This window comes from Podarcis tiliguerta (genome assembly GCF_965153285.1).
Source record: "Podarcis tiliguerta genome assembly, chromosome: 8".
Lineage (NCBI taxonomy): Eukaryota > Metazoa > Chordata > Lepidosauria > Squamata > Lacertidae > Podarcis > Podarcis tiliguerta.
This window is the reverse complement of record NC_139541.1, coordinates 27,274,139-27,294,211: the sequence shown is the minus strand read 5'-3', so window position 1 is coordinate 27,294,211 and position 20,073 is coordinate 27,274,139. Positions and strand designations below refer to the sequence as shown.

The window sequence follows — 20,073 nt, the reverse complement described above, 5'->3', positions numbered from 1 at the left end:
GACCCAGGGCTCAATTGCAGCCCTCCAGGTCTCTGGGCCTGGCCCCTGTGATTCTCCACACCTCATCCCTGGCCTTGCTTTCCACCTTCCTCTGGTGTTATTTTCCCTGACTAGGGCATGGTATATATAAAAAAACCCCTGCTCCTTTTCCCTTATGGGGTACCCAAGAACCCATATAGAGTCCTTTTGTAGGTTCTCTATTGGTAGGAGAAAATAACAGAGACCAACCAGAAAATATTGAGAAGCAAAGCAGCTAGTAAGCCTGGTCTTTATTAACTGTTGCAGCAGGGTGCTCCCCCACACGCAGGAGAGGGGGAGGACCCCGAGCCATGTGTGCAAGCCCTTATACAGACATTTTAAATTTCCTGCCCTGGAGTCCAAGACCACCCCCAGAAACATCATACATACATCACAGAAGGGGTGTAGCCCAAGACCACCCCCCAGATACATAGTACCTACATCACAGAAAAGGCGGTCTACAACAGAAATTTGAGTGCGTTGTTTTTACCCTGTCTGCCAGGTTACCTGTTAATGGTCACTTGACTGGATTACCTGGGGAGCCTGGCTATTCTTTTGTAATGATAATACTTAATTCCTGAGCCTATTCACACCTTAAATGTGCACTTAAGGCAGGATGTGTGAGGACAGAGACAATGGGGAGGTTTCTGCATTTCCTTCAACTTTGTAGAGAAATATTTGAGGTGACTACAAGAGTCAAAATGGCTTTAGGACTTTTCCTGTGGGTTTTGGACATGTGGTTTATATATTTATATATGTGTTTGCTTTGTACATTTATGAACATTTGTTATATATACATATAAGCCCTAAAAATTCTTGTAACAAGCATGTCTTTGAACTCTTGATACAGAAGTAGTGTGTGTGTGTGTGTGTGTGTGTGTACGCGCGCGCGCGCATGAGACAGTGGGATGTGGCCCCTGGAAGGCTGCCTGTAAAATGCGGCCCTCAGAGTGCAAAAGGTTCATCCCCCATGTTAGGCTGCGTAGGCACCATACATTTAATACACATGATTTTCCGTCTGGGGAGAGGGGGGAGAGAACTCAGGACGCTGTCGTCCTCCCCCAGCCACAATTCTCAGCACCCTTAATAAACTACAGTTCCCAGGATTCTTAGATAGAGGGCCAAAGAAAGTGCCTTCAATGGAAGCAGCCTCAGTCCCTGGGCTGAATGGCCTGAGGTTGCTCTGCAGAGTGGGGGGGGGGGCAGTCCCACGGCCTAGAGAACGGGGGGTGGGGGTGGGCTCCTGCTTATTCCCTTGGCGCCCAAAGAGGTTTCTCCACGCAGTCCCACGACCACCACCTTGGGCAGCTACTCTTCTTCGGTGGGGGGGGGGTTCCTTGCAGTTTCGCGCATGCGCCGCGGAAGAGCCGGGGGGGGCGTCCACCTCCCCCACTATTTCCTTACGCGGGGGGAGGGGAGGGGACTGGAGCATGCAAGGCGCCCCCCCCCCTGCAAGGCAATAGCCCCCTGGTAGCTCAAGAAGCAGAGGCGTGTGTCTATGTGGGAGCTCAGCCCCTCCCCTCCCACAACGCCCCCCCCGCTGGGTGGCGGAGATGGTTCGTTCCCTCCTGCTTCGTCTCCCCCCCCTTCACCAGGGCAGATGGTACGTTCCTCCGGCCGACATTCAGGCTGGGGAGGGAGGGAGGCAGATAGAGACCCTCCTTTCTTTAGCCAAGAGCGCCTAGGCTGCTGCTGCTGCTGCAACCACCTTGCTGGGGGCTCGTAGGAGAGAGAGAAAGGCGTCCCTTCCTCGCTGCTGGGCAGGCCGGGCGTGGGGCTCCCCCCCTCTTCCTCCCCTCCCCCCCTTGGGGGTGGCATGACCCTCTTCGGCAGCCGGGAAGGGGGCTGGCGCTGTGAGTACCGCTCGTGTGTGTGTATTACCCCCCCCTCCTTCCATAACCCCCGCCTCACCCCCGGGTTGCGTACTTGGGAGTGGGGGGGGGGGAAGGTCGCCCTCCTCCCAAAAAGGGGACTAGGAGCGGGGGCTCCACCGCCCGGAAGCAATGAAAAGAGGAAGGGGGAAGCGTGGGGGGGGGGAGAGGAGGGTGTATCCGCTGGGTCCCCATCAAAAGCCCCATGCCGCCTCCTTTGATTTCGCTGCGCAGGAGGGGCGCACGCGCGCGCCCTTCCATTTGCTTTGCGCCTCTTGCTTGCAGAACGAAGCAAGGGGGGGGTCGCTTCCGAATCCTTCAGAGACATCTTTGCTGGGCCCAACTCTGGGTGGGAAGAAAGTTGGATGAGGATTGACGAGAGCTCTCTCTTTAAAAAAAGAAAGAGAGAAATTGGCATTTTTATTTTATTTTATTTTTTTGAGGCCTGCAGCGCAAGAGGTGGCTAGGGCAACTTGGAGGGGTCTCGGGGTGGGGCTTCTATGAACCCCCAGGCGGGGAGCTGCCATGGGACCGGGCGTTGATGCACTTGGAGGCCGTTTGAGGGTGGGACGGAGAAGTTACTGGACCCCCCCTCCCCGGCCCTTGCTGGCCTCTATGTCCATCCTGAGACTTTGGCCTCTTCAGATTCTGGGAAACTTTCCCTTGCCAGACCAAGAGGAAGCATCCTTGCCCTGGGATGAGGAAGTCGGGACCCCTCCCCACATTTCTCTCTGTGCCTTGCAGGAAACGGGGCTCAGGATGCCTGGGTCCAGCATGCCAGTTGCCCAAGGGCTCCGGCTCAAGTCCCCCTGATGCTGGGCCGTTGATGGTGCCCTGGAATTGGAGGTGCCCAGGCCCAGGGAGCACATGCCCAGCCTCAGAGGTGTGGCAAGAGTCCAGTGGCAAAAAATGTAAACACTTAACATGGTGTTCTAATTAATTTTTCAACTTGGTTATAGTATTAAGATGCAGTTGAGCAGGCAAGTCTTTTTATTCCCTGCTGTCCTGCCAAGTAAAGGACAATAATGAGATGCTGCTCTGATTTGCCTTGTAGACAGATTGTGTAAATGAATGGGGAGGCTGGGGGGGGCATCTCTTTGGTCACCCCCACCATGCTGGGACACTGCCTCTGCTGACACCATTAAGTTGCTTTAATTGTTTTTAATGCTATATAGTTTTTAGGGCTGTAACCTCCCCTTAGGGTGAGTAATAAATAAATTAATAATACCTAATAATAATTATAATAATGCATTTCAGTTCCTTGTATTTACAGTATAGAGACAACTCTTGTCTGTACACAAACCTGAAAAATCTAAGCTGGTTTATATCCCTGTGAGATGTTCTAAGGATCTGCCCTGCTGGATGGGGTCAGCCTTGGACTTTATTAGGAGGTCCCTTCTGGAGTGACAGCGGCCTCCACCCAGCCTGCCCCCTCCTGGGCTTCTGGCCTCCTTCTTGCCCTGGGGTTTCTCTCTCATGGTCTTCCTCTTTCTCTAGATCTCGACATGGCCCGGGAGCCTAAACTGAGCCACGCCAGGCCAAGCCAGAAGAGGCAACACAGCGGAGGCCTGTACCCGTGAGTCTTTTGTCACCACGGATTGGATCCGGCTGTGCAATATCCCGTTTACTGTGTCTAGGCAGGGAAGGGCAGTCTGTGTGGCCCTCCAGGAGTCGTTGGACTCCAGCTCCCATCAGCCCCTGCCAGCAAGGTCAATACTCGGGGTGATGGGAGTTGTACCAGTTGCTTATGACCTGGTCATGGTGCCCGCCCCCTCGGAAATGGCCCTGAGAATCTCCTTCTCCAACCCACTTACTGCCTGGGTTGAGTTCCAGGGCACCCCTTGGCATGGAATTCCTAGTTGCTGGTGCTGAACTATTTATTTTTATTTATTTGCACTTGTTGCCTTCGTGTTCCACCTTCCCCCGTCCCAAGATGCTTAAGATGGTGTACATAGTTCTTCCCAACCTCCTTTAATCCCCCACAACAACTTTGTGAGGTAGATTAAGCGGAGAGGCGGTGACTGGTCCCTGAGGTGAGCGTCATGACTGAGTGGGGATTTGAGCACCGATGCCCTTCTCAAGCCTCCTCCACTGGGTGCTGACAAGCTGCCATTTAAAATTCCCCACAATGTCCAGACATGATGTTGGAACGTTGTGTGTATTTCAAAAAAGCCTCTGCTTGGTCTAGAGTGGCTGCTTGGCTCCAGTCAGGAGGCGTTGCTGCTGCTTTTTGCACCCGAGTTGCTGGCAGACGGTTTTTGCCACAGCTCCTCATGCTCTGGTAACTGAAAGTTTCCAGCCACCGCTTATCCTCTGGCCAAGAAATGTGCTGCTTGCTATATTTCTGTGCCTCTTGCAACTGGACTCCAGCTGCCCTCAGATGGATTGCTTTTTTCCCTTCATTAGCTCATGACATGCAAAGCTGGAGGCAGTGCTAGGAAGGGGGAGCATGGAAGCCCAAGGCATAGGTGCAGGCTTGACTACTGCAGTAAGTGATAAGTGGGGCTGCTCTTGCAAACTGTTCGGAAGCTTCCGCTGCTCCAGAATGGGACAATCAAATGATTGTTGTTGTTGTTGTTTAGTCGTTTAGTTGTGTCCGACTCTTCGTGACCCCATGGACCAGAGCACGCCAGGCACTCCTGTCTTCCACTGCCTCCCGCAGTTTGGTCAGACTCATGTTTGTAGCTTCGGGAACACTGTCCAACCATCTCGTCCTCTGTCGTCCCCTTCTCCTAGTGCCCTCCATCTTTCCCAACAGCAGGGTCTTTTCCAGGGAGTCGTCTCTTCTCATGAGGTGGCCAAAGTATTGGAGCCTCAGCTTCACTATCTGTCCTTCCAGTGAGCACTCAGGGCTGATTTCCTTAAGAATGGATACGTTTGATCTTCTTGCAGTCCATGCGGGAAACGTATTTGTAGCTTTGCTTCAACTACCAGTTTTCTCTCAGGCCGACTCCAGGGGGAGGGTTTTTTCTATGGTAGCATTGCGGTTGTGGAACCCACCCCCCCAAAGCCACTAACCTGGCCTGGCTGCTATTCTGCTTTCTTTTTGGTGCCACCCTGTTTCACAGGCATGGGCTGCATTCACTTTCCTATTTTCCAGGGCTGTAGTGAGAGGGACGAGCACTGTGCTCTTCTATCGCCGCTTTGCTTCATCTAGATCCTCACGTGGAGGGTATTCTGCTGCCAAGAAAACAGATTATAACCCTGGGATTAGGCAGAAGGGTGGCTTGTTGGTTTTTTCTGCATTTATTTATTTATATGGCTGGTAATGGAAATTGTTTGGTTGTAGCTGTTGAGAAGAGGAAGTCGTGGGGGGTGGAGGGAGGCAGTGACCGCAAGACTCTTTTCCCGTCCTCTTAGATTCTGGTGGGATCCGGTACTGGTTATCCAGTCATAATCTCTGCCTGATCTCCCTGTGTGAAGGAGCTGTGACATGAGCAGCTTGTAGGTAGGACAGAATCTGCTCCAGGGCAAAGGCAAGACAGAACAGGAGGTTAGGGGTGCTCCCAGACAGGGATGGGGTTGGTTTTATTATTAATTTAGAACAATTGGTATCCTGCTTCATAGCCCTGAGAGGCTCTCGGTGCATCTTAGCACAAAAAAATTGTGAGCGGGCTGTTGAGATATCTCCGATGAGTTGCTAGCAACAGGATTTCTTGTGATGATTGGATTTCCCCTGCAGAAAGGGTAAATGGGCGGGGGATAAGAGATGGTGTTTTGATGCCAACGCAGTTGTGCAGATGCTGCAAAAATACATCCCAAACACCTGTCTGGAAGCAGACTCGGGAAATGGTTGGGTGGCCACTTACGCATTACCAAAGCTGAGGAAGCCCAGCCCTGAAAGAAAGAGAGAGAGAGACCTCTCTGCCTGATCTCAACACCTGAGAGGGTCTGTAGGGAAAGGAGGCAAGCTTTCATATATTTGTGGCCTTAGCCGTTCAGGGTTTTAAACACCAGTGTGAGCTCCTTGAATTGGCCATGGAAATGAACTGGCAATTATAACAGGAGTTGTGTCTGTTATAAGCGGAACCCCAGCCGGTAATTTTGCCACTGCATTTTGGATCATTTGAAGCTTCTGAGTTGTCTTCAAGGGCAGCCCCATGTAGAGCACCTTGTAGTATGGCAGTCAGGAAGTTACCAGAACATGGACTACTGTGGTCAAGGTGTCTTTGTCCAAAACCAGCAAACCGGATGGAGCTGGTAAAAGGCACTCCTATTTATTTATTTTTATAAATACAATCCTAGTCAATGAAGTCATCCTAGCCTCCAGTGAGAAGGCCAAATCCAGGAACACCTCCAAGCTATTGACCTGTTCCTTCTAGGAGAGAGCAGCCCACTAGGACAGCTTTTCTCTCCATCTCTTGGACTCAGAAATTCAGGATGCATAACAACTCTGTCTCTCAATGAGTTGTTTTGACGGAGGAGGTTAAATGTAACTTGCTATAAATCCTGGGAATTGTCGTTTAACTGAGGGCGTAAAGGACAGTTTCCTAGTAAGCCCAAGCTCCCCTAACTGATGCTGACCCCTGTCCTGGAGCCCTTGCACAAGGTGGCTGCAAGCGGCCATCTTAAATTTCCCACAATGCCACAGAACATCCGCCATAAGGCTGCTTTGGGACATGGTTGGAGATTTTAAAATGGTGGCTGCCTGGTACCGATTCACTGGGTCCTGGGTGAGACTGCTCTGGGAAGAGGTGTCCTCAAGATGTGCCTAGGGGAAATCAGTGGGGTCTGGAGGAGAGCAAACGCTGGAGGGAACTGAGGCAATTCCACCCACCCACCCCCAGGATTGTGGCCTTGCAGGCCTGTGGTCACAGGAGTAAGAGCCAGCGTTGCTGAACCCACAGATGGAAACTTGGAAAACAAAAGGACTGAACAAAGCCTCCCAAAATAACTTGGAGGGGCAAACAATAGCTGCTACGCAACAGCTTTTCCCAAATTCCTGGCTTCGGCTCCCCTTGTGGCTGCCAATGTGCCGTCTCGCCGTGCCTTTAAAAGGAGGGGTGTTGCTATTGCCGGGGGTGTGAGCCATTCTTCAATCCTTCTGAAACCCTATAGCTCCCTTTGTACTGCAGCCCAGAGGAATAGGCCCGAGAGCTGAGCACCCTCCCTGGTTCGCAGGCCTTCTCCTCCTCCACCATTTGGCCCCTGCCTGGGTTTGGCACTGGCTGAGATCCAGGATCTGCCCCGTTGCATACAAGAGCCTGTGAAAGAGGAGAGGAGCAACCACAGGAAAGCAATAGGTTTTATTATGGCCTTCGCCTTCGCAGGCCTTCATCAGGCATCCTCCATCACTCAGGTTCTTGCCTACCAAAGCTCAGGCCATCCAAAGTGTCTCTTGTGTAAGATACACACTTTCCTGCCCTTTCTTCGACGCTCTTCAAGAAATCTGGTCTGTTGGAGCCAGAGGAAGAAGGGCTGTGATGCAGAAAGAAAACCCCGTTCCATAAGCCAGGGTCTGTGTATTCTCCCTAAAGATAACGACACACCCATTCTGTGCATTCTGTGGCCTGTACGAAATTAGCCGTGCAAATGTGCTGGTTTATTTTGTGCAAGTTCTTATGATTCTGCTAGTTATGGGGAAGGGACGACCAGTCGCCCCTTCTACCGGTGGCAGTCCTCCTGGTTCTGCTCTGGGATTTTTTTGGGGTTCCTTATAAAACAATTTAAAAAATTCTTTTAATCTGCAAAACATGGGTCAAGTAAACATCAACCAGAGGACAGCAGTGTTTGAGACTTGCAGGGCTGGCTATACAATAAGATGACTACCAAGGCACCCCAGGAGAACGTCTCCCCATTACCTGCCCCATTCTTCAGTGAGCAGTCTCAGAATAAAATAATGGTGGCCGCAACTGGCTGTTGACATTCCCCTAGGCATTTTTTTTTAAAGACCTCTGTATGTGTAGAATCATAGGATAGAAAGAGTCCTTTTGCCACACCGGGCATGTAGCTGCAGAATTCTTTAATAATAATAATAATTTATACCCCACCCATCTGGGCAGTTTCCAGCCCATATAAAAACATAACAAAACATCAAACATTAAAAGCTTCCCGATACAGGGCTGCCTTCAGATGTCTTTTAAGAGTTGTGTAGCTCCTTATCTCCTTGACATCTGAAGGGAGGGCATTCCATAGGGAGGGCACCACTGCCGAGAAGGCCCACTGCCGAGAAGGCCCTGTAACTTCACTTCTTGCAGTGAGGGGGAATGATGGCTGTCCTGTTCACCTTGTGTGGTTGGGCCAAAGGGTGGAGGGGAGGCTCCCCGCCTCCCCGCCACCTTCCAGAGCCAGTTTGGCCAATGCCAGAGCCCTTCCTTTATGAGATGGACAAGCCATCACCCCTGGGACATGTCTGCTGCTGTGGTAGGGAGATTTCCTGAGGTGGACAGGCAGAGATAAGCTGCACAAAACAATCTCCTGGCATCGAGGCAGCCACTACAGAGATTGACGGTGCAGATGCACAGCGAGGGGGAGGCTTCCGAGAGGAAGCGGAGCTGAAAATTTTTTCAATTATTCTGCAAAACATTCCCGGCGATGTCTGGCAACTTGGCTCCCACGCACTCCCTTGTGGGATGGCAATCACTTTCTGGCTCTGTAGATAGAATTTGACACACACACACCCCTGAATGCCAGAGGGAGTTGGAAATAAGGGGGTCTCAGCCCCCACCCACCCCCTTGATTCTGGACCCTCTTCCTGGATCAAATGAGCGGATTTGTGCAAGCTTTCCACTTGGGCAAAGGCTCTTGCGTGGGAGAAGCTGGGCAGGAATGCTGGGCCAGGATGAGGGCAGCGAAGTGGAAGACTCCCGCTCCGTCTGGGGGGACGGGGACGGCCTAGCTGGTTTCCCGGGAAACGAAGCCACAGCCGTACACCGTTCGGGACTCGTGTGCCTTTTAATAGTCCCGTCGGGAAGAGGGAATGTTGGCAGGTGCAGCTTGCAATGTAGTGCAGAGAAAAGCCACACACACACCCTGTTTAAAAAATGTCATGCGGGGGATGAAAGGGCCCAGAGCCCCCCGCTTTGGGGTGGGCCAGATCAGTCCATGGGGCTTCGCCACAGCGTTTCTTCCCCGTTCTTTCGCTTGCTCATGTGGCATGAGATTTATTACAGGCACATCAGCACCTTCCTTCAGGGGAGGCGTTCCTGCTTACAGCCTTCCCCCCTCCGCCCCTTTCCATTTGGACCTGAAGGGGAGGCAGATGGCACACAGAAACCACCATCCGTGAAATGTAAAATCAAGAATCTCTGATGGAAGATCAGCAGGGGGTGGAGGGTGGGGGTCCGGGCTGATTCTTCCGCTCCGGATAGAGCGAGTTTCTCCCTGAAAGAAGCTTGACCCAATCTCACTCCCCACACTTTGGCCAAAGGGGAGGCCGGGTGTTGTCAAACTACAATTCCCATCAGCGGTCAGGGGGTTTAGGAGCTGGAGCTCCTCTTGGGGGGGGGGGGCACCGCCTTGTCTTCCCTGGTTTGGGGTCCTGGAGGATGTTCTTGCCCCTTCCAGTGTCTGGAAAAGGCTCCTGGGCCTGTTTCCTCCCCACAGGCCAGCAGAGCTTGTAGCCATAAGGGAGGTGCTGGGTGCTTAAGGTTGCCCTACCTTCAACTTCCATTTTAAAAAGAAAAGAAAACTCCCCTGGTTCTTTTACTTGTGGGAACAGAAGGTAAATCCTGCAGGCTGGATTCTACTGGGATAAAAGGAGTAAACCAGCCCCTACCTTCCAGCGACCACAAATGCTCTGGGGAAAAAGGGATAAGTGGCAGGCACTCGCTTTCAAGTGGCATAAATATACGTTTTAATATAGAATATAATTACGTAACGTTTGACATATTGCAATAACTGTTTAGGATCTGGTTGTTTTGCATTCATTCCTCTGCCCCCCCTTCCCTTCTGGCTACCTCCTCCAGTGCTCAAATTATTGGAGAAAAGGCAGAGTGGCTTAAAGAAATCTGAAAACTCAACCCCCTCTCCCGCCCTGATCCCTTCAGTTTTAGCCAAATCATTCCTCCCGCAGTACTCCTCTGGAACAGTAGCTGAGGGAGCAGCCAGAAGGGACGGAATCGTAGGATTGTAGAGTTGGAAGGGACCCCCAAGGCTCATCTAGTCCAACCTCCCAATCACAACTGAAGTCAAGGGGGGTTGCTGGCACCCCTGCAACTAAAGCATTACTAACCTTTCTCCTCTTTAGTCTCAGGTGCACCAGGGCCAGTATAAACTGGGAAATGAATATGCACTTGAATGCCTAAAACCTGCACAGGGGAGCTTGCACCATGCATGATTTGGCATGCTAAATATGCTGCCGCATATACACTCCTGTCATGCTGACTAGTTACAAAACCCAGATTTACTTCCCGTTTTGCAACCTTCCTTTATTCAAGCCAAAGCACCCGAGGAGTCGATAGAGCTGCCTCCTGTGGCAGGTCAACATTTGAGATGTGTGCGGCAACACAAGTCTTGTTTCTAACAAAAATTGTCACAAGGCGGCAGAAAGGCAATGTAGAGATGGAGGGGCAGCGTGATACAGTGGTTAGAGTGAGGGTGAGGTGCCTGTGGCCCTTCAGATAGCACAGGAACTCCCAACTCCCATCATTTTTAGCTATTGGCTTTGTTGGCTGGGGCTGATAAGAGCTGGAGCCCAGGGATATCTGCCCCCCCCCCAGCTCCCCCAGCTCTGGGCCAGGAGTGCAGGAAATAAAAGGCATAACACTAGGGGAAAATGTTTATAAAATCAGGGCAGTTGCAGATATGATTGTGATGGTGGAAAATCCAATTCATAGTACAAAGAAACTTTTAGAGAAAATGGAAGAATTTGGAAAAGTGGCAGGCTTTAGATTAAATAAAGAAAAAACGAAAATGACGGTTAAAAATATGGATAATCAGAGCAAAAAGGATTTAGAAGAAGCAACTGGATTGCAACGAGTGAAAAAAGCAAAATATTTGGGGATTTACTTAACAATGAAAAATACAAAGGCAATTTTCCATGCGCCTGTCTCATGGTGCAGCGGAGGATGTTGAGAAGCATGAAATGGCGCCGAATTACCTTTTCTTCTCTTGTCTGCAGCAGCACCTGCGACCTGGACTATGAGCTCTATAAAGAGGATTTGCCCTACAGGTGCGTTTTGGGGCTTTGCTCTCCCTCCCTCATTTGGCCTGCCCATCAACATAACGAGTGGGAGTGGGTTTCCCCCACCATGTCCTTGGACCTCAGCAACACCCCCTCGCTCGCATTTGAGCGGTGGTTTCAAGGGGATTCTGCAACTGACCCTCTTGCTCTCGTTTCCTGCAGGGTCTACGAGTACCAGAAGATTCCCCCGCTCATCAGTCACATCCCGGTCAAGGCCAGGAGAAGCCACTTGGGGGCCGGGGGCAAGGCCAGCTTGGGTCCCCACGCAGGGCTGAGGGGCAGCAGCGGCTCCACGGCAGGCCGAACGAAGTGTAAGCGCTTTGGGGCAGAGAGGGCCTGGTGTCCCAGGTGCCGGGGGCACTCTTTCAGCATTTAGCGCCGACAATGAACGAGCCTGTCAAGAATGTTTGCAGTCCAGGCTCTCTGAGGGACGGAAAAGCAGTCTGTTTGGATGTGACTAAAACCCCACACTGGCGAGCACCTGGGTGGCCTGCGGGCTAGGAAGAGGGTCTAAAAGGGAGCAAAGCTGAAGAGCAGGAAATCTCATGGAAGGGTGTAAAGCAGGCAGTGAACTGGGAAACAGTAGTCAGGGAGATGGGGAACGAAAGGAATTTCACGTGTTGTTTTGCACTCACCAGCCAGTCTTTGGGGTACAGGTTCTATTGTTTTGTTTCCATTTATCTCGTCCTGATGTGTTTCTCGCAGAAACATGTTTACTATATTGGCCTGAATATAAGCCACACTTTCCCCCCAAATTCCGACCATGAAAAGTTAAAGTGTGGCTTAAATTCGCGACCTTACAAAAATCGACTTTTATGAGACAAGTGAGGCAAGATGGCGGGCACCACTATAGTGCGTAGCTCCTAGGACCACCAGCACAAGACACAATTTTAAGGGAGCAGCTTATATTCGAGTATTGTCTTTTTTTCTCTCCCCCCCTCCCTTGAATTTTAAAGAAGTGGCTTATTTGTGGGTGAGAATACGGTACTTCGTTTGGGCTCTGAGTTCAAAAAACAGCAACACTTCCTATGCACCTTTGTATCCATGCATGTGCCAAGGCCCTTTTGATTTGTAAATATGAGCTCCTTGCCCACCACAGCTTCCATGAGCTCAGCCAGCTGACTGCAGTTTTGATCCACGCACTTGGACACAACTTGTAGCCTCCCTGCACAGCCTCCCAGTCACAGAACTAGTGAAGAGCTGGTGTGATCCCCTCCCTACCTGCGTAGGTTTCTGTGGGGTGCCAGTAACATGGTTTGGGCTGCTCACGCTGTCTTTCCCTTCCAGTGCGAGCAGAGGAGCTGCACTCCATCAAGGGAGAGCTAAGTCAGATTAAAGCTCAGGTGGACAGCTTGCTGGAGAGCCTTGACCGGATGGACCAGCGACGGGAGCAACCCACAGGTGAGGCGCATCAGAGACGAGGAGCTGTAAGGATAAACAGCAGCGTTTTGTTGCAGGTCTTGGGCACAAGCACACATGCACACAAAGCAAAGATCAGATTTTCTGGTCACAAAACTGGCCAGAAATTCTAAATCCTAGCTTCCTTGTCTATAGCAGGTTTGTGGGCTGGAGCATCATTAGGATTCCTGCCTGCCTGTAAACTCATTGAGGTGCAGGACCTGGCCCAGTGGAGCAGGATGCACCTGCCTTGTGGCATCATCATCAACAACAATAATAATGATAATAATAAATTTTATTATTTATACCCCACCTATCTGGCTGGGTTTCCCCAGCCACTCTAGGCGGCTCCCAACAGAATATTAAAATACAATAACCTACTTAACATTAAAAGCTTCCCTAAAGAGGGCTGCCTTCAGATGTCTTCTAAAAGTCTGGTGGTTGTTTTTCTCTTTGACATCCGGTGGAAGGGCATTCCACAGGGCGGGTGCCACTACCAAGAAGGCCTTCTGCCTGGTTCTCTGTAACTTGGCTTCTCACAGCGAGGGAACCACCAGAAGGCCCTTGGCACTGGACCTCAGCATCTGGGCAGAACAGTGGGGGTGGAGACGCTCCTTCAGATATACTGGACCGAGGCCGTTTAGGGCTTTAAAGGTCAGCACCAACACTTTGAATTGTGCTTGGAGCATAGCAAACCTAGGCTCAGTGCCATGGTCGGAGACTGCCTGGGGGCACCACAAGTGGCACCCGGCGCCAGGAAAAAGGTGGTGCAGAAAAGTGTGGTGAATGGTAAGGTGGTGTAAGGTGGCCTGCTTGCCTTTGTCTGATCCCTCAGGCTCCAAGGAGGTCAAGAAGAAAGCAGTCGCCAGCACAGAGGCCTCCTACTCAGCAGGGGAGACCACCAGGAGGAAGGAGAGCCCTGTGCAGGATGGCCGGGCTGCTCTGCCGGAGGTGGACAGTGCAGAGGAGAGCACAGACACCGAAGAGGCGGTGAGTGGCAGTGCCGAGGGCGGAATAGCAAGAAGGGGAGCAACCGTGAGGCTGCAGATCTCTCCCTCTTCAGTGGAAATTCAGGAACGCAATGCGGTTTTTTGTGTGATACCATGCAGATACAGTACTGCATTTTATTACTACAACATTGCAAGCCACACCTGTCCAGAGCGTCAATGGTCAAGGTGATACCTTATGCAGAAAAAGCTACCGGGGTCTCTCAGGATTGTCTATTGCAAGAGCCCACTGAGCCTTCCCCCTCTGCCTTTTTGTGCAAAGCAAGGCTGCACCGTTTCCTAAGCTTTTCTGCCTTGCCGGCATCTGCGCCATTAAGCAAGGGCTGTAGCTGTGTATCTCATTATGTGCCCCAAGACAGACAGAGACACACACCTTGCAAGTTCTGGGGCGGGAGAGCTGCAAGGAGCTCTGTCAGGCTATTGGAAGCCCACAAACTCCACAAAGGTCAGGTCACGGCCATCATCAAATGTTGAATATTTGAATGGTTTTGGTTTGATCAATGTGGTGTTTGTCATGTGACTAGGAGGGACTGTGCCTATCATAGAGGCAAGATGGCCAGAGGGACATGGGGAGGGGGAGACTTGCAGAGCAAGCACCAGGGGCCCAAATTCTTCAGAGGAGTTTAGCAACCATTCCCGCTTTTCTCGGGGAACTCTGGGAATTGTAGCTCCCCGGATGAATAGGTGGTGCCTCCTATTTACTCTCAGCACCCTTATCAAACTGCAGTTCCCAGGATTATTTGGTGGGGGGAGCTGTGCCCTTCTAAAGTGCTTCGACTCTGCTTTAAATATGCAGCGCAGATTGGGGCTGAGGATTCAACAGAGAAAATGCCGAGTTATGCCTCAGGGACGAGGCTGACAAAGCCTCTTCTTTCATTGCAGGCAAGGAATCACACGTTGGACCTGGAAGGCAGCCAGTAAGAGGACCTGGAGTGCCCCCAACCCCTTTGCCCGGCGTTTCCTTCCTGTGTTTTGTATTCCTTCCGATGCCTCTGGCCGGTGCTGCGTCCGGCGTCAGTTCCCTGCCGTCAGGGCTGGTGCAGAGGCCGAGAGGCCCACCACGGTCTCCCTCGCACCTTTTTCTGGCCTGGCAGAGAGAGACTCCTGTGGCGCGTTCGAGGGAGAAGCAGCTTGGTGTTCTTTGTTGTGAAAATTAAAATATGCCAATGTGGGAGACGGGTGGGCAAAGCAGGCAGTGCCAACTTCGCACTTGCCCAGCTCAGCATTAAACAAAAAATAAAGCAGTTGCCATCTCCTACTGATAACGATGTGTTGCTTGCTGTCCTGTCTTAGCTACAGATTTACCATGTGCCAGACCAGATTGATTGCTGCCTTTTACCATTTCTGAGCCTGACGTGTCTGCTCAGAAGTACATCCCATGAGCTTCAGTGGGGCTTCCTCCCAGGTATGGGGGCAAAGGAGTCCCCAGCCCCCCAGATGTTGCTGGACTGCAACTCTCATCATCCCCGACCATTGCTCAATTTGGCTTAGGGCTGAGGAGTTGTAGTCCGAAGCATCCAGACGCCACCAGGTTAGGAAAGGCTGCTCTAAACTCTAGAGAAGCCTTGTGGGATCAGACACAAAGCCCATCCAATCCAGGGATGGGAAATCTGTAGCGCCCCAGATGTTGTTCTCCCAGCTTCCATCAGCCTGGACCCACATGCCCAATGGTCAGGGATAATGGAAGAACTTCAGCCAAATATCTGGAGGGCTGAAGAATTCCCATTGCAGGTCTAATCCAGCATCCTGTTTGCCCCAGAAGCTGGTTGGGTGCTTCTGGAAAGCCCAGATGACAACCAAAGGCTTTTCCTGCTACAGTTTCCCAGCAGGGACCCATGTTTAGAGGCATCTATGTGCCGCTTTGGAGGTGGCATGCAGCCATTGTGCCTAGTTGTCACTGGTAGTCTTTTCCTTCATATAGGGCTTAATCCCTTCTAAAGGTGTTTGCGTTTGTGGCTCCCAGCTGCTCAACCTGAAGCAGTGCTTTGCTTTCTGTCAGTGCCATCCCCTAACCCTGATTTCTATTACTGCAGGGAGGGGGAACAAATATTCTGCAAAACCATAAGTGTCCCTTGTGTAGATGGTTAGCTGCTGCTTTATTGCACCACCAGACAACAAAGACAGGAGTTATTACCGCAAGTACATTTTGCAAATATGTTTGAACTTGTAAAATCCACTGGTCTACCGGCTGGCCTTCTCAGTCTTCTATAATAGCACTGGGCATGTGCGTTGCCCGTGAGCTTCGTAGAGCTACTGCTCTGAGTTCAGACCATTTTCTTAAAGAGATGGCACATCCCTAGAATGCTCTAGGAAACCCATCCACAAGATGCATGGTTTTATAATGTGCTTATCCCAGTAACCATTTTTTCAGGGCATTGTTGCACCAGACCAGCAAAAGATATGCATGTGACCTCGCTTTAAACCTAAATATATTGGTGCTTATCTCACTGCCAGGGTTTATTTCTGGCTATGCTAACCTGAACCCTAATCTAGTTGTGTGGGCACCTTTTGTGCTATTCCAGATTTTACAGAGTAGCTCATTTTCAATCTTCCTTTTCCCAGTTTACTCCATTCGTTGACACTCTAGTAAACGCTGGAGTCCATAAATACACACTTTGTTGTTGTTTAGTCGTGTCCGACTCTTCGTGATGATTCCCTACTTTAGCATAAATACACACTACACTAGTAGAATTCAACTGGTGGCCTAGGACCCAATGCTGAATTATGGTCTGATCTAAACCTGATCACAACAGCAGCGTTCCCACCGTGCAAATACATGGCAAGAAAACAAGACATGGGGTCCCAAATGTGGGTTTGGCTTAAAAGTGGTTCCTGAATTTGAAACTGTTGAAGACAACTGCATCCACTCCACAGTGAGAGTAAGAGGGAGAAGACATAAAAACCAAAAAGCCTTAAGTTATGCAAAATAGTGTATTTTAATTATAAAAAGAGACTTTATTACAAGTATCTAATCAACTTTTCTCCATGAAGAACAAGTTCTCAAGCCTTGCATATTACAAGATACTAGTAGGTCCCAGTAAATCAGACCAAGTATTAATGAGTCCAAGACAGAAGCAGATTGTGCTGGAAGTGGCCACTGAATAGTCAACCTGCAACTCGCTGCCAAATTAGCTGATCACTCTACATCCACCTTGATCCCATTACCAGTTACTGGCTCACTTCCATCACCTCTGCAAGAAGAAACCATTTCAGTCTTTAGGATGCCCATTTGAGGTTGACCTTTTAACAAGGGAGGTCCCACACAATTTATTACACCACGGGTCTGCAAAAGGAGATTTCACATAATGAAGTAGTCTAATACAGTGTTCTGCCTTTAGTCCCCAGATGTTGAGCTAAACTTCCCACCATCCCTATCCAGATTAACAGATGAGATAATGGGACTTGTAGTCCCAATAATATCTGAGGACCCAAAGTTGAAAAACACCAAAGTAATTTCAGCAACAAGCATTTAGCCAATACAAAAAAAGAAATAAACTTGCCGTATTTCCTATGAGAAAATGCTGATTTTTAATTTTTTGTCTTAAAGCAAGGAGTTTCAGGGAAGTGGGGAGGAATGCAGAGAATGATGTCACCTTACTGACAATTGCCTCAATTCAAAATGCACTGATTTGGATGGAAACGCCTTTGAAATGAGGGTAACTTTCCAAGAAAGCAGGTTAAGAAGCAGGATGTGTGGATTAACCCATTTTGTTCCTTGACATTTTCGAAGTGTAATATTTTTAAACTTTGGAATTTTGAAAGCAAACATAGCTGCCAACAACACTGGACTAATGAACAAATGCAGATTCCTACCCCAAACTGATAATCATAGCAATTTGAAAACTCAGACCATGGTAGAACTTTGGATTCAACCAGCAGCAAATAACCCTTTTTTTGTTTTTCTTGAGACTCAGACTGTGCGCACATGCACACACACACATCAGATATTTACAACATTTAAAGCAGATTTTTTTCTCCCCAATCCCAGGAACTGGGTGAAAACTACACTGAGCAATAATTCCCGGCACGTTTAATAAACTAGCTTTCTGGGTCTGACGGTGGTGCGGTAGACTTTCGGAAGTCTCTCTCACTCTCCGTCGAAGTTTCACTCCCAAAGAGCGCGGAGCTGCAGAGTTTGTCTCGTGTGGATGTGGCCTGCCCTCCAGGGGAAAAGGGGTCGTCTCGCCTTCCCTGGATCGCGACTGGGCCCACCGTGGTTGCCGTTCCTCGCCAATGAGGAGGCCAGGCAATTCCACCTACGTCGGGTAAACCAAGCTCAGATCCCGGATCCAAAACCACGATGCAGCCGAAACCCAAAGAGACATCGGAAGATGAGTCCGGCAAGGCGCAGGCCGAGAAGTTCCCGGAGTTCAGGCGGTGGCGGCGGGAGGCTGGGCCGTGTCTGTGTCGGTCGGCGCTTGGGTGCCCGGCGCGGGTCGGCGCTTGGCAGCGCGCAGGAGGCTCTGTCGGAGCAGCGGGTAGAGACGCTGGCATCCGTCGAGGCCGAGGCGCACGGCTTGCGCCCAGCTGTCGGGGGGCCCTCCCTCGCCGCTGCCCAGCAGCCCGGCCACCTGGTTGAGCGAGGGCAGGAGCGCCACGGTGAGGCGGGCGTCGGCGGCGCGCTCCTCGGGCTCGCTGGGCTGCAGGCGCCACTCTCCGCCCGGCGCCCGGCACAGCGCGCACGCCGCCACCAAGTCATAGAGCTCCACGCCGGCGTCGGCCAGGGCCAGCCCCGCGGCGCACAGCGCGGCCGCCAGCGCCGAGCCGCCGTCCTGCAGCAGCAGCGCGCTCACCTCCAGCTGCGCCCGCGGGTAGCGCGCCAGGCGCACGGCCGGCTCCAGTGCCTCCTGCAGGGCCAGCGCCAGCTCGGGCTCCCGCTCGCTGGGGCGGATGCGCGCCCCGCGCCCCGAGAAGGGTGCGCGTCGGAACTCGCACACCAGCCGCCCGCGGGGCTCGCCCGGAGCCGCCGCGCCCGCCCCGCCGCCGGCTTCGCGCGGCCCGGCCACCGAGCACAGCACTTTGGTGCCGCCGTGGAGCTCCACGTAGGCCGAGCCCTTGGCCTGGCTCAGCAGCCCCGCGCGGGCGAAGAGCGGCTGCAGCACCGTCGGGTCGCGGAGCGGAACCTCCGGCGCCTCGACGGGCGCGAAGAGCAGTGGCGTCTGGGACTCCTCCGGCCCCGGCACCCGGCGGTGGTCCAGCGGCATGGCTTCTTCGGCTGCTGGCGCGCCGCGCTCCGGAAGGGGAAGAGGAAGCTGCTCGAGGGAGGGACAGGCGGAGGGAGCAGCGGCTTCGCTTCCGAGGCGCACGGCCGGTTTAGCGCCGAAAGTGCGCCGTGGCGGAGAGGGGACCTGCAGCCTCGCAGACACCCGTCGAGGCAGGGAGAGCGTCTCGATTCCCACATCCCAGCAGCTGCGTATCCTGTACTGAGAAGGAAGCCTCCAGGCTCCCCGTGGATTCCAGCTCATCTTAGCTCCAGCCAGAAGAGCCGGTGGCCAGGTTGGAGGGAGTTGTGCCCCAGTGCTATCCATTATTAAAGAGCCATTTTATATCCATTTTTTTGAGTTTGGCAAAGAAATAAGCAGATTCAGGGCTCTTGCAGTTTATGATGGGTTGGAAGCTGCGTGTGCCTTAGTTTTGGGGTGTTACCCACACGGTGCCCTCCCTCTCCAACTGGCAACAGACAAGTTTTTACAGCAACAAACTCAGGATTTCCAGCTCAGAGTTCCTAGCTTTTCCGACCAGCTGCGTACAGCTCTCCCCACTGTGTTATCACTGCTTACATCTTAGAAGTGGGATTCTTGGCACTCAGCAGCCTCGCTCACTATTAGGGAAATATCAGAGCTTGATGCATATAGGCTTAAAACAAGGCACAGCTATGCTTTTTCTGCCTTTCTTCAGGGAAGAGGAAGGTGGTGGGTGGAGAGCCTCCAAACTGGGCTGAGCCCTCACTTATGTTCTGGACTAGCAGAAGCCACAAACCTGCAGCTCAGCCTCCAAGATGTACATGATATTGCAAGTGCCAGAGCACCACTCTGTGCAGCTTTAACCAGGACAGAGAAAGGTATTGCCATCACAAACACCCATGAGCAAGTGGGCACAGCTGACCTCACTGTCCTGGTCAAAGTCCCAAAACTGCTTGGGCTGAGTCACCCACTGCCCTGACAGCCACACTGCTCCCCTCTTCTGGCCCACATCAAACAAGATTAGCGCTATGCACTATTTTATAAAGTCATGCCCTCTGTCACATTCTGTTAGTATGTTAGAAGGAATTTGCAGGTCTCCATACCCCTTTTGGTTAACCGCAACCTCCCGTGTCATCCAAAGTGCAATTGGCAGTAACTGGGCTTGATTTCCCCAAGCCAGCTTCTGAAACAAGAGCAACGATGTGGGAGGAAGCGATGGGGTGAACACTTGAGTGTGAGGCTGGCTAAGGCATGTTCCTGCTTACGCACTTCACACTAGACCATGGTTTAGCACAGGCATAGGCAAACTCTGCCCTCCGGATGTTTTGAGACTACAATTTCCATCATCCATGACCACTTGTCCTGTTAGCTAGAGATGATGGGAGTTGTAGTCCCAAAACATCTGGAGGGCCGAGTTTGCCTATGCCTGGTTTAGCATAACCGTTATTTGGTTCCACAGCAACAAATGCACG

The 20,073-nt window shown here is 51.6% G+C and overlaps 2 protein-coding genes and 1 long non-coding RNA gene across 4 annotated transcripts; 2 read left to right on the top strand and 1 right to left on the bottom strand.

Annotated features, from left to right (window-relative positions):
• The first annotated feature begins 1,612 nt into the window (after positions 1-1,612).
• Positions 1,613-14,683, top strand: LOC310683450 (RNA-binding Raly-like protein). 2 transcript variants are annotated; one of them, XM_083453357.1, is made up of 7 exons: positions 1,613-1,871; positions 3,387-3,465; positions 10,951-11,001; positions 11,176-11,324; positions 12,301-12,414; positions 13,247-13,401; positions 14,301-14,683. In XM_083453357.1, exons 1-7 carry the CDS (start codon positions 1,835-1,837, stop codon positions 14,337-14,339), a joined length of 624 nt encoding a protein of 207 aa, XP_083309483.1. In that variant the 5' UTR covers positions 1,613-1,834; the 3' UTR covers positions 14,340-14,683. The 2 variants fall into 2 exon arrangements, with proteins under 2 accessions (XP_083309483.1, XP_083309484.1); XM_083453358.1 differs by having other exon boundaries at positions 1,631-1,871; positions 10,954-11,001.
• On the top strand, positions 3,472-9,519 carry LOC310683451. Its single transcript, XR_014514422.1, has 2 exons — positions 3,472-4,462; positions 4,782-9,519. It is a non-coding gene; the product is annotated as an uncharacterized lncRNA (long non-coding RNA).
• Positions 14,684-16,335: 1,652 nt separating the features above from the next.
• On the bottom strand, positions 16,336-19,092 carry EXOSC6 (exosome component 6). The gene has a single exon (XM_083453356.1). It carries the CDS (start codon positions 18,944-18,946, stop codon positions 17,789-17,791), a length of 1,158 nt encoding a protein of 385 aa, XP_083309482.1. The 5' UTR covers positions 18,947-19,092; the 3' UTR covers positions 16,336-17,788.
• Positions 19,093-20,073: the final 981 nt, after the last annotated feature.

What these genes read in the sequence shown, in the direction of transcription:
- LOC310683450 (XM_083453357.1), top strand. Translation starts at nt 1,835, where the DNA reads ATGACCCTCTTCGGCAGCCGGGAAGGGGGCTGGCGCT. An exon ending in CACAGCGGAGGCCTGTACCC is followed by an intron (nt 3,466 to 10,950) that starts GTGAGTCTTTTG and finishes TCTTGTCTGCAG; the next exon opens with CAGCACCTGCGACCTGGACT. An exon ending in GCACAGACACCGAAGAGGCG is followed by an intron (nt 13,402 to 14,300) that starts GTGAGTGGCAGT and finishes CTTTCATTGCAG; the next exon opens with GCAAGGAATCACACGTTGGA.
- EXOSC6 (XM_083453356.1), bottom strand. Translation starts at nt 18,946, where the DNA reads ATGGATAGCACTGGGGCACAACTCCCTCCAACCTGGCCACCGGCTCTT.